The sequence below is a fragment of the Platalea leucorodia genome (assembly GCF_965183815.1).
Source record: "Platalea leucorodia genome assembly, chromosome: 7".
Classification (NCBI taxonomy): Eukaryota; Metazoa; Chordata; class Aves; order Pelecaniformes; family Threskiornithidae; genus Platalea; species Platalea leucorodia.
This window is the reverse complement of record NC_138829.1, coordinates 42,818,012-42,831,287: the sequence shown is the minus strand read 5'-3', so window position 1 is coordinate 42,831,287 and position 13,276 is coordinate 42,818,012. Positions and strand designations below refer to the sequence as shown.

The window sequence follows — 13,276 nt, the reverse complement described above, 5'->3', positions numbered from 1 at the left end:
TATTCTTATCTCTCAGCAAAGTGACAGCCAAACCAACTATAAGCAGCTATAAACTTTCTTCTGTGAATAAGCACGGCGAGAGATAAGACTGCACATGATGAACTTTTAACACATATGCCAGTGTTTATCAGCCAAACAGGAAAGTTTATTGTTAAAAGAGAACCAATTTAGATTAACTGGCTTGCAAAACCAGGCCTCCATGTCAAGCCACCATCAAATACAGGAAGAAAACAAGGTGATTGATCACACAATGCGAACAAAGTTATTAATAACTTTTAACTGGAAATATTTAGCCTGCTACTTAAGTTACCCATGGCAATATTCACGGTCCCAGAACAACTCTCCCGTTTTTTGCAAATACCCAGCAGCTATCCAGGAGCTAACACTATCATCCTGGTCTACGGGACTGCTTGAAGACCAGTTAGTTAAAATTAAAACACTTAACAGCTTGAATATGTACTTTATCCAGAAGGCATATTCAAATATTCTACATTCTTGTAGGCCTTTTTCCACATCCCAGCAATTCACAACTTTAAAGAGCTATACCATGACCTCAGGTGAGACCAACGTACAAGAAAGCATCAAAGGGAAAAGATATTTTCCTTTTTTGGATGGTAGTTTTTAATGATAGTACTAATCTACCAGTTTTACTGAGTAGAGAAATTTGTGCCCAAACTGATCTTGAGTTCCAGCTGGTGTAATGCCTTACAAACAAGTTAGCTAGTGGAGCGTTTCAGCAGTTTTCTGTGAACTGGTTTTAACAGTGATTTTCTGTTCTGATAATGGAATATATATAAACACTCCTTACCTTTTTAAATTTTTTTAATTTTTACCAAGTTTACACAGCTCTATGCTAGTACTACCCTACCTAGTACTGCCTTTTTTTTTTAATTCACTTGAACTGCCACCACTCCTGCTTGTATTTGAATATTTATTCCATGCCGTTCAAAACAAATACAGCAGAGAAACTTAGTAAAAAACATTGATGCTTGAAGATGGTATCAAGTATAATTTTAAACATAAAAATCAAAAGACAGCAAGCAAACAGATCTCACCTGTTCAGGAAAGCATTTCCAAAGCGGCTGAGTTTGCGGAACGGCTTCTTAGGATCAACAACTAGGGCATTTCCAGGAATATTTCCTTCTGAATCTCCATACATCACAGCAATAAAAGAATCTGTGGTAGGCTCTGGACCAATCCGCATGCCTGGAAAGTCTTGTTCGAGCAGGTATCTAGAGATGGACAATACATAAAGTAACAGAATGAATGACTGGGAGCTATAGCAAAAGCAAATACCTATAATTCGCTTGACAATTCCCAAGGATATACACACTGTAGAATAATAAAATTACATTTTTCCTGCATTTCATTATTTCTGTTACCTAGGGAGAAAAAACCCAACCCCACAACTGAATTCCGGTTTTTCACAACTAGGTAAAAGTACAAAGTAAATCCCTTTACAAAAACAGGGTGGAAGTTTTCCCTCAAGCGCAGCACCTGAACCATTCAAGTTGATGCTTCTACCAACGATCCTAGTCCTGTAGGTTACACTACAAGACATTGCTGCTTTTGTGTGTGTTTTCAAGCCTATACAAGTGCTGCTGGTACTAAACGGGTTCGGTTTGAAAAAACACATGAACAGCATCAGTTTGCTGACAGATTTAACCCTTCTATGAACTCTGTATGATTTTACTAACTTGAACTCATCTTACCGCAGGCAGAGATAACACAGTTATGAGACAATGCAGTTGCATCTGTTTGGGAGTAAGGAAAGGATTTTTTTTTTTTCTTTTGACCTGCATATCAAGAAGTAATTGTTAACTAAGTCAGACCTGCAGAACTTGAGGCCTAACAGCAATGTACTTCCAAGAGGCATCAAGTCAGGCAGCACTGTACCAACCAGAAACCATCTTGCATCTCCCTTTGAGTAATCCTCAGAGATGCAGACACCACACACTCAGTACACCAAGTCTTGACTTTCCAGACAACAAGGTCTCAAACGAAGGATGTGCATATTTAAATGCTAAAACTTAATGGAACCAGAGCATGTGTTTATAGAAAAAGCCTGTTTGCATCCCTTTCTGGATGGCAAGTGAGAAGCAAGAGAAGCCCCAAGCCTATCAAGCAAGCCTGCAGCTTATAACTTTCCTCCAGCCTACACTATGATAATGGCCACTTTTCAAGAACAGAAGCAGACAACTGCTTAACTTTAAAGCATGAGTGCTAATGTCCTCATTCACAACAGCATCATCTTGAAAATGTTCACCTCAAGACTAAGACCAAATTGTTTTCAAGCATGCTGTAATTTAACATTGCAGGAGCATTAAAATTGTCCAATCAACTCAAGTCATCTTGTAATTATTAATTCCGCGGGTTCCATGTCACCCTGGAGTTCTTAAAAAAACCCCACAATTTTAACCAACTAGAATTTAACTTTTTACATAATCAAAGCTGGATTTAAATGAGAATTCTTCTTCAGGCACAGGTGATGGTCCTACATCCAATGACACCACTGGTTAGGTTTGAGCACATCTATATTAGTATCAGTCTTTGAATAATAGGCTTGTTCTGGCCCTTAATCCAACAGCACTATACCTGTTCTTCTATCATTTCATAAACGAATATTGATTTGAGAGGACTTGCAGGCTGCTTTTGCTGCAAAAACCATTCTACAAAGTATCTGTACTTGCTGAACAATCTCTGTTTGTCTTTAAATTCAATACCCAAACATTCACAGACTTTATAGATCATGGCACAGAAGCTGAATTTAAGGAACTAAACATATATGACACATTTCAAAGATCTTTTTCCACTAGTCTTAGCAAACTGGCTCCAAATAGCTCAACCTATGATCAGGGAGTCCTAAAGCATAGGACAGTTATTTACATGAGATTTCCTGCAGCTTTCTGCTTCCAAACAAATGAAAAAAATGGCAATGCTAAAAACTGTGGGAAAGGAGGAACACAAGAACTGTCATGCCAGAACATGCCAAAGTTGATTTGTTCTCCTTCTAGAACAAGCTGTAGCTAATGCACAGTAACAGGGAAATAAAACTAAGCCCTCTCCAAAAGCAAAAAACCCAGCACTCAAACCTCTCTGCACATGCAGGAGTGTACAATGCAGCAGATTCCTCAGCTTTACAAAGTAGATCATGTATCAAAATGAAGACAAAACTCCTCTGATAGCTCAGCAGTTGAACCTTTACGCATGGAAACCCAGGACTTTCAAGTGTTGTAGCAAACAGCTAAACACCTGAAATACAAAAGCATGTTCCTGCCTCCTCACAGAACAGCACTGCAGACTAGAGCCCTCTAAAACAGGATGTAAAGGCTGACTCACAAGAGGCGCTACCATTTTTCACTAAAGCCATACTGGACTTATCCACGGCATTGAAAAAGAGGTTCAATTATACTTCTAACTTCTAAAATAAGATTTTTAACTTGCCACGATAAAATGTTCTACTTCAAACTCTCTCAATTCTGCTTTTCCTCATTGCCCTTCTTTTAAAAGAGAGGGGAACTTTATGAGACTTGCTGCTAAGTTCTTCTCTTGATACGAATCGTCATTCCCAGACTTCTGCTGACAGAGGCAGCAGTTCATAAGGTGGCAACACATATGACAAGAAGCTCCCAGAGAAGCAGTAAAGAACATTGTACTGAATCAAATGCAGAGGAGAGAAGTCTCAAATCCCAGGTCACAGAAAACTACATGATGGGATCTGAATGCAGGATAGGACACCTCCAGGGTAACAGGATAATTGCTATCCATCGTGAGCCCACGAACCTGCCAGGCATGGGTATGGACATTCAGTGGTGGTGGTCTTTTAGATGACTAAAAAAATAATCTCATGGCCTGCTCATGAAGTTGCTGCACATGTAACATTTGCAAATTTACAGAGCTGGAAGTATGGAGCACCTTTCAGGATTTCCAACATCTGTATTTTTAGCTTCGAACTCAAGAGTGCAAATTCAGATTAGCTGCTTATTGAAATGACTAAGTAATAATAAAGTGCTACTGAACTGCAATGATACTTCCAAGATAATGTCACAGATGCAGCTTTAAAAACCAGGCTTTTATAGTGATAACAATCCAGGGGGGCAAGATCTCCTTCCGAATACCAAGTCCCACCCAGCAGCCACAGTGCTGAGCCTGGTACAGCTATTCAACAGACAGAGGAAACACTTTGCAAGGCAGCTATTTGCCATTAAGACTGGATCACAGTTGCACATAGAGAATCAGTACAGACTAAAATAAACCCTGGTTCTTGAGCACTGGCCGTACAAGCTGTATCACACTTCCGCTCAGCAGGAAAATGTCAGTTTCACTCAGCCATGCGAAAGGGATGAGCCGTCTTCTGTGAACTGAAAAGCTGCAAATGTTTTTCTACAGTATGCTATAGTAACACAGGAAAATACCTGGATTTTTAGCATCCGCAACTGCATGCCCTTCTCAGGAATTTTCAGCAGAGAGGGAGTTCAAAAAGGTTCACAGGAAAAATGCTTAAAAATAGCAAGCGTCCCAAAGACAGTCTAGATCAAACAACAGGCATCCTGTTGACTCTTCTCCCTTTGTTTTTACCTGGCCTATAACCTTTCTGCTTTGCCAATAAACATTCATCTATGTTCCTTTGCAAGATCTATAGCCAGACTATGGGAAACTGGTTTACAAAGTTCCAGAGATAGCAAAGATTACTCACAGTTTCAGATACTGATAATCATCTGAAGTGTAAATGCTTTAGCTAAGCCATACTAATGCACGAACACAGGTGAGCTGGACAGAGCAGCAGATACACGTGATACATGGGGAGACAAACTCAAGTCTCCTTTCATAAGGCTGCTCACCTCCATACTCCACACTGCAGCAAGTCCTCCACGCTTTTTTTTTTAAAAACACAACAAAACTAGCAGATGTTTGGTTTAGTGTAAGAATTCTGCTCCAAATAACTCAAATAAAACTTTCATGTAGAGCTAGTAACAAAGAAGTTCCAGCCTTCACCCAAAGAAATTAAGAGGGACCTTTCCCCCCCAGAAGAAATAAATACAGCCCATTCTTGCCATACAAGCTATTGCATTCTACTTGCAGACTCCAGATATTATGCATACAAAAAGGTGCTTTCACAAAACCCAGGGCCGGCTGAGTTAAAAGAAGGAAGTTTACCATTTTAACCTCTGAGCAAAGTAAAAGCACAGCCTGGCAAGCAGAGGAACTTACTTCTGTTTTTCCTCATCCTAATAAGTTAAAGTTTTTTAAAAAAAAAAGTCAGTCTCTTACACTTTTAAAATAGAAAAGTTATTAACAAGTTAAACATTATTAGACTAGAAGTTCAATTCATTGTTAGAAGGAAAGAAAAAGGTCAGCAACTACAAACTCGCCCTGACCAGCTCCTTTCTCTTTCCCATACACTACAATTCTCCTCTCCTGTCCCTCCTTCCTTTCCCACTTTCTCTAAAGCAGCCAGGAGAAATTGAGAGAATTACAGAAGCTGCAAGGCCAAGCAGCTCACATGCAAGATAAGCATTTGGCTCTCACCCATCCTCCCACCCCATTAAAAACAATCAGACAAGCATTAACATTTGGGCCTGGATATATTTGTTTGAATTGTCAGCATTGTCAGATACTTGAGTAAAACAGTATCACCATGCTACACCTTAGACAGCGAAACTGGCCAGTTTTACTGCATTGTTCCAAGTGCAAAGAGGATAAACAGCACCAAGTGAAAAAACAGAAGAGCTGTTAGAAACCTGGAAGTGTTTGTTTGCATATCTTACTCCCCAGGGACATTCAGTCATTGCTAGATCAGTGTTTTCCATGAAGTCTTGGTGGAAGGAACTGGGTGGATGTGGATGTGTCACAGGTATGAAAATGTGAAGTTCTCACGATAATGTCTAAATCAAAGTAAATCCCAAATGCATATTTGTCAGCTAAACAGAACTGTTATGTTCACACATAAACCTAATAGTAAACACTTAAGTAAATCTAGTGTGCCCTCCCGACTATGAAATGGAGAACTGTAGAACAAAAAGCAGTTTTAATTATGATTTAAAATAATTTTGCTTGTTAGAAGGCTAGCATGAAAAAAAAAAACTATAGTCCAACTTCATTCTAAGAAAAACTATCTATAATAAAGCCAGAATTATGACAATCTTGAGAGCGTATGATATTTTTCCATGGGAAATTCAGCCTATCAAAGGGGACATTTATTTGTGGCTGACCTGGACACTATAATATTTTCCCATGTCTACTTCTAAGCCTTGCCTTCAGCATACATGCACTTCTCTTTTTTCGCTTTTCTTTTTCTCCTCTAAATTGGATTTTGAGTAACAGTCACTGTGATACTATAGTCTAAGTTGCTGCCCATCTTGAATGGAGCATTTTCTCATGCTGATTCAGCCAATTATTATCTATTCTATAGTGAACACTGATGTAATGAACGTTCATCATGGTGAGGTCAGACTGTGGCCCTTTAGAAGCAGTGAACAGCTGTTCTATTACTGATTGGGGCTCAACAGTCAATTCCCATCTTCTCCAATATCTAGTAAGGGATCAAACCACTCTGCAATCTACCTGAAGTGGGGACAGGAGAAAGGGGTAAGTGGGTGAAGAGAAGGGCACATCACAGTAGAAGTCACCTCCTCCATTGTGTCAGATATTTTAAGAAAATGCATGAGAACACATCTTTGAAAACTTTATCTCTGTCAAATTTGTCTGGGCATCTTCACCCAGCAGTGACCAATGCTAAAAAAGAGCTGGAAATAGCTGTGATAAACGATAATTCTCTTCTCATTCAGACCGTACATTAGTATCAGTCAACCCTATTGCTCAGTATTTTATGGTTAAGGTGATAACAAGTTACTCACAAAGCAACAGTACCACAACTACATCTAAGGCACTGCAAGAAATATCAACGTTTCCAAGTGCAACATTGACTTGCACTCTAGTCAAATATGGGCAACTGTAAAGGACAGAAAAGTTGAATGTCCATAAATCAAGAACGTGTGTTCTCATCCAAGGCAAAGTCTTACAGGAGGGGAAGAAAGTTTCCTATGAATTGCAAATGATGCAGCAACTCAGCTGACAGGCAGAACAGGTTCTGGTACGTACATACTTGGGACCGTTCTGTCTCTGTATTACCCATGCTCTCACCATCCCCTGTCTGTAAGCCTGGTAAGAACACTTATCTGGAAATACATAGAAACCAACAAAGCAGCTGTACTTTTAAAGAAGAAAATGAATCAGCATGGCTAAAGAAATGTTAGGAAAACGCACATCACCCACTTTGTTTGCAGGAATTCAGTAATAATCAGTAACCAAGTGCAACTTAAAGCTTCCAATTTGCTAGTTGTAAAACCAGAAAAGAAACATGATTAGCTCTGTAAACATCTGAAAAGCTCTCAGGTGACTAAAGGTAAACACCGCTCTTCAATGGAGAAGAAGGGAGGTACGTCTTTCACACTGTAAAAAGAAGAGTGTTATGGCAAGGCTGACAGTAGCCTTTGGAACCGAAAGAGAAACATTTGTAAAATTTACGGAAGGACTAAATGAACCTCAGATATTAAGTAGGTCAAAATTTGATCCAAGTGACCCCTCAGTGTCTTTTGCAGAGTTCTGTATAACCTTAGACTGATTTGTAAGGGGCATATGAGAGGCAAGCACACTCAAATATATGCAAAAGATTCACAGGCTTGTAATACCCGAGGCACACTTCAGCTTCTTAAAATCGGTTACTAACCAACTTAGCAAGAAGACAGGCAGGAAAGAGAAACTACTGTAAGAGTAGCAACACTGTTAAGCTGCACTATTACTGATATTGCTTATTCAATGCAATTGACCAAAAGAGTTGGGGGGGGGGGGGGGTGTGTGAAAGGACTTTCTATATACCACGTGTTTTTTGCCCAAAACTGTTGTCTCGTTTCTCTCTTATCTTCACGTCCAATCTATGCATTAAACTACTTTTGGGAAGGAAGGGGGAGGAGATAAGGCTAAATGGTCTGTGATGGCCGATGCGGTCATGCCGCTTTAACGCGAAGTGTCTATAATTTAAAGATTAAAAAAAGTTAAGAGGAAGTAGACAGCGACGCTACACTTTCTCAGCAGAGCATGAACTCGAGATAATATTCTTAAACAGGAAGCTGGCAGGAGAGTTACGGAGCCCGAACCGGCTCGGGAGCGGCACCCACCCTCGACACAGCACGGCAGGCACTCGGATGAGCCCCCCTCCTCGGGAGGGACACGCACGGCGGCCCCCGGGCCGTCACCGCTGCCCGGGGCTCCCAGCCGCCAGCTCCGCCGCGGGGCGTTCGCCGCCCTTCACCGCGGCGGGCGCCCCGCCCGGGGCTCGGCGCGCCGCAGGGGGCGGCCGGCCGGGGCGGCGGCTGCCCCGCTCGGGGGAGCCCGCCGCGGGGTGCGCTGCTAGCGCGCAGGAGGCGCTCATCGCAGGGCAGAAACGCCCGGGGCGGGAGGCGAGCGCGGATGACCGAGCAGGCGGCGGGGGCCAGGCGGGCGGGGCGCCGGCCGGCGGTCGCCGAGCGGGGCCGGGCGCGGCGGCGGCCTCGGGAGAAGGAACCGCGCCGCACCGGGGGTGGCCTACCGGATGAAGGTGGTCTTGCCGGTGCTGTACTGCCCCACCAGCAGCACCATGGGCTTGTTCTCGAAGTCGGCCTCCTCCAGGGCGGGCGAGTGGAAGTCATGGAAGCGGTAGTGCTCCTCCAGCGGCAGCAGCTTGCGGATGTAGAGGTCCCGCAGCCCCCCGGTCACCGTCTGCACCACGTCGCTGCCGCCGCCGCGCTCCCGGCCGCCGCCCTGCTTCCCCAGCCAGCTGAACATCCCGCCGCCGCCAGCGCACTGCCGCCCGCCGCCGCCGCACTGCCGCCCGCCCCGCCGCCGCCCGCCGCCCCACGCACGCAGCCGCGGGCGGACAGAGGCGGCCCGGCCCCGGCCCGGCGCGGGGGCGGCGCCAGCGGCGCTGTCCGCGCCCGGCTGAGCGGCGGGGCCGGGCACCGCGCCTCTCCCCTGGGTGGCGGGTGGGTTTCTTTGGGTTTGTTGTTTATTGTGGGGTTTTTTGAGGTGGGGGTGTTGTTATTTTTTGAGAACCAGAGTTTTGTTTTGTTTTTTACCACAAATCCGCCTCTGGAGGTTCATTGTACCTGCTGCTCTTCCACGCTGAAATTTCAGCCCCTTGAAATGAAATGCGGAAACCCTTTGACAACTCAGAGCTGAACATAGAATCGCCCAAAGGGTTTTCATGTTTTCCTGATGATGGTTGCTGTCTTTGGATGCCAAAGAAGTGTGTGACTAAGCGCCGTGGGGGTTAGCTACGACGTTAGGCAACTATTTTAAACACAGGGAAAATTCTTAGTATATCATTTATTATTGAAAATGTTGAAATTTTGCTGTGGGACGTGTGTAGCAGATACGGCCATTAGTTTTAACCTTAGGTCTTGATACTGTGTTAAGCCGCCTGGGAGGATCACCTTTTCCATTGATTTTATGAGAGATTTTAATGGAATACAATACCATATTCAGTAAAACATTGAAGAACAGTAAAATGAGTATTTTTTTCCTCTGACATAAAAGTTTGTCTGTGCTCACGCACTACTGAGAAAAGAAAACCTTGGGCTCCCAGTTAAAAAAAAAAAACCGGGGGATTTTTTTGCTGAATCTGTGTGTAAACATTATGTTAGAAGTCTATCTTTTGTGTTACACACTTACAGCCTTGGCTCCTTTGCAACATCCTTCTCATTTAAATCCCTTTTTGCTGGTCCAGCACATATACTGATTCACATTTTTAGCTATGTACCTTTCTTCCTCCTAATTTCCATCTTGAATACCACCTTTTCTCTGTATGCTCCAGTTCTTTTCTAAATGCATCAGCAGGTTTAGATGTGCCATTTCTATCTCCCTCCTCCCCATGCTGTTCCTCAAAGAACAGATGTTAGGCTTTAATAATGCCCAGTCCAGAGCATTTAACCACTCTGCCTTTTCTTGGTTCCTTGCTTCACATTTTATTTAAGGCTGTGCATGTGTTTTGCAACTCTTTTGTTGCAATTTCCATGCTGAGTCTAAAGATTTTATACCATTTCATGTAGGGTCTTGCTGACTGGCTTCCTCATTTTTTTTAAAATCCCCTTTTTATAGTTTGGTTTTGCATTCTTCTCATTTTCATGACTTTTCCCCATAGGTTAATCCATAGGTAATTAAGTTATCCTTGCAGTTACTTACATCTTATCCATGTTACTTCAGTAATTTCTTTTAAATGAGTCTTGTATCACCACATCTTCAGGAGTTCTGACTACTCCTGATCATTTATTATCTGCACAAATATCTGAGCTGTGGAAAACCTAAGTACTGCAGTCTGGGGTGAGACCGCTTTCCCACTTGTCTTTGATGCATCCAGTACTTAGTGACTGGAGAAGATGACAGAAAGAGGGCAGGTACAATGCTGCCTCAGACTGTCCTCCCAGCCTCTGGGAGTTGATGATTCAGTGCAGGACTGAGGCAGATGTGGAGCCTTTCTATTTTTCATTCCTTAAAAATTTTCCAGTGAACGCGCTAATCAGTTTTTTTGAACTCATAAACTTTTATCAACAACAACATTCAGGGTCAAGGAGGTCTGTAACTTAATTACATGTTGTGTGCAGAACTACCTTACTTTGTTAACTCTGAACCTGCTGCTTGCTAGTTTTTTCTGATGCCGTCCCGGTCTTGTGTCAGAATAGAGGTGCACGGTCACTCCCTGTTCATCTCCCACAGGGCACTCCAGATTTTGTAGATCTCTCCTCTGCCTTTCAGTCCTGTTGACCTTTTTCTAGGTTGCAGATTCCTTACCTGTTCACCCCTTGTGTGGAAGCTGTTCCACCTCTTTGATAAGCCCCGACATTTTCCTCTGTACTCTTGTTGAACAGAGAGAACTCAGAGATACTGAATAATTATTTCTGTTCCACTGTATGCTTTTTGAAATGGGGTAAAGTGTTCACTGTTCTCCATGAGCCCTTCGTGGCTGCTGGAAAGCTGCAGGAAGGGCAGGCGGGTGTTTGCCCTCACACACCTTGTTCTGCTTGTCTGCAGACTTCCTGCCTGGATGCTTCCTGCTGTCAGTGGGACAATTTTTGCCCTTCAGACAATAAAGCTTTAACTGTATGCAGGAACCTGGGAGTGCTTCCAAATTCCCAGGCCTGGCTGTGCCCTCTGGCTACATCCCATCCTATATTGCAATGAGATCCAGCATGCATCAGCATGACTGCCGTCTTTGCTCTCTTGTTTCCATGGGAGGTAAACCCTGGGCATATAGCCCATACAGGAGCTGTATGGGCTGCTGTAGTATGCACCACAGGTAAGTGTTCACTGACCTAAGTGGTAAACAGAAGGATTATGTGTCTGTGCACCACCTAGGAGGAGACCCTCGACCTTGAGGGCAAAGGGATTTGTAAGGCTTCCATTTGCGGCCCACAATAACAGGATCTCTTGACAAAAGGTTCTACAGCAGAACTGAGGAGCAGGGAAGCCTGTAGGAAATATGGGCTTGTAGATACAAGAAGTCTAATAAATAAATCAATAGCACTGAGTAAAAGTTAATTTTGAAAAAGAATGGAGACCTGGGATTCCATCTGTCAAAAAAACAGACCACTTGCTTGAAAGGAGCCATGTTAATGTGATGACCAAAGCATCAGAAAGTTGGAAGTTAATGGTCTGTTAACTTCAGTTGCAATACTCTGCAGCAAGTTAACAAAAATTGCATTTGAGTGAGTGATATTAGGTATACAATTTTAGATCTGCTTTGTGTTTGTTGTGTCTTTTCAGATGTAATATTCTCAAAAACTTTAAAGCTTTAAACCTTTGGTATGTATCAATAACATTTAAATCGAGCTTAATAAAATAAATTAGCATGAGTTGGTCCTTGTGGAGATGGGTCTTAAATGTAATCCTAAACTCAAGGGGTCCCAGGATCCTGGGGCAGTTCACCTCTAGGTCTCGCGCAATTATTTTTCAGCAGCTATGAATTAAGTCTGCATGTTATCTTTAGTTGTCTTGCTAGTAGAGGAAGAAGCACCTAAAAGAAATGGCTTTAACATGTATTTGCTGTGAAAAATGTTTATTTGCTGTAACTCTGACTCCAAAAAAGTGTTTTATTATACAAAGTTTAATATTTATTTACATTCACATAAAGACTCCTTAGTTCACAAATGGGCTTCTGGGTTTGTTTTAGAGACAACGGATTTTGTTCCCTGCTGCATTTCTGGGCTGACAATCCTCTCTTTTTATAGCACAGGTAGAGCACAAACACGGTCAGCATAAACTTCCTCACGCTTCCTTGTCCGCGCATCTTGGCCTTGGCCTGAAAGGTCACTTCTGCAAGCACGAGCAGAGCACAGCCTCTCCTAGCCACACTCCGGAGGTTGTCAACGAGGGAAGCACATTAATTCATTAAGGAAGAGCTCTGGTTTTTTTGTGTTTATTCCCTTAACTGACAGACAGGCTTTAGCATTTTCGATGACAAACAAAGTGCTATTCTTAGCATTCTTTGGCTTTCCTTCACTTCCTAATAAAATTCATTTTTTTCTTCGTTAATAGGGTTCATAGATATTTTATTTCATATTCCCTAGTGCTGGGCAGCCTGCCAAATGCTGGGTTCTCTTTCTATCAGCCACGCACATACCATCCCCACTGGGTGGGTTTTGCAGTGGTTGCTTATTCTTCTGCTGCTTTTTCCGCTCCACAGCGGTACGCAAGGCCTGAAGAATCAAATCTTTGTTGTTCTGGACGTTGTAGTGACTTAAGTTCACCAGTTTGTCAAAATCTTCCTCTGAATAACTCAGATTGTTTATGTAATATGGACCACAGGTATTGGCAACATCAACGTCACCCGCTGCCATCTCTGAGGGACTCCGTTTCACACCTAAGGGACAAACAATGACTTGGGTAATTAGCAAAAAGTGATTAGGGTCTGGGTGTTTCTCAGGCATGCACACACAGTGGACCACAACCCAAAATTTTCCTGCCACAGGCGTTTTATTGCTGGGATATTTGTTTGGCAAGGCGGGGTGGAGAGGAGAATTAGGGGTTGTCCTGGGTACTCTTGGAAATGCCAAAACAAGTAGAGTAGCTCCTCTTTTGAGCACAGGAGGGTGAGAGTCCCTGCCTCCTCCTCTACCTCTGGGGTGAGTTGTCAGCATGGTCCCCAAGTCCCCCTTGGCACTGATGCTGTCCCAGCCTCCACCTTGCTGCTGTCTCCCAGCCATCGCAGCACCCTACACTTCTAGCCAAGGTGCAAGTAAATGAC

The 13,276-nt window shown here is 43.1% G+C and overlaps 2 protein-coding genes across 2 annotated transcripts in view; both read right to left on the bottom strand.

The window, feature by feature from the left end:
• Nucleotides 1-8,884, bottom strand: part of EHD4 (EH domain containing 4) — a 30,666-nt gene extending 21,782 nt beyond the window's left edge. The window contains exons 1-2 of the mRNA XM_082317186.1: nucleotides 8,588-8,884; nucleotides 1,056-1,232 (exon numbers count right to left, since the gene is read on the bottom strand). Coding sequence (XP_082173312.1) covers nucleotides 1,056-1,232; nucleotides 8,588-8,823 — 413 coding nt within the window. The 5' untranslated portion in view covers nucleotides 8,824-8,884. The remainder of the gene's footprint in view (nucleotides 1-1,055; nucleotides 1,233-8,587) is intronic.
• Nucleotides 8,885-12,581: 3,697 nt separating this feature from the next.
• LOC309593327 (cytosolic phospholipase A2 epsilon-like) overlaps nucleotides 12,582-13,276 on the bottom strand; it is a gene marked incomplete at its 3' end in the record, with an annotated part of 38,632 nt that continues 37,937 nt past the window's right edge. The window contains exon 21 of the mRNA XM_082317691.1: nucleotides 12,582-12,892. Within this exon, the coding sequence (XP_082173817.1) occupies nucleotides 12,582-12,892 (311 nt within the window). The remainder of the gene's footprint in view (nucleotides 12,893-13,276) is intronic.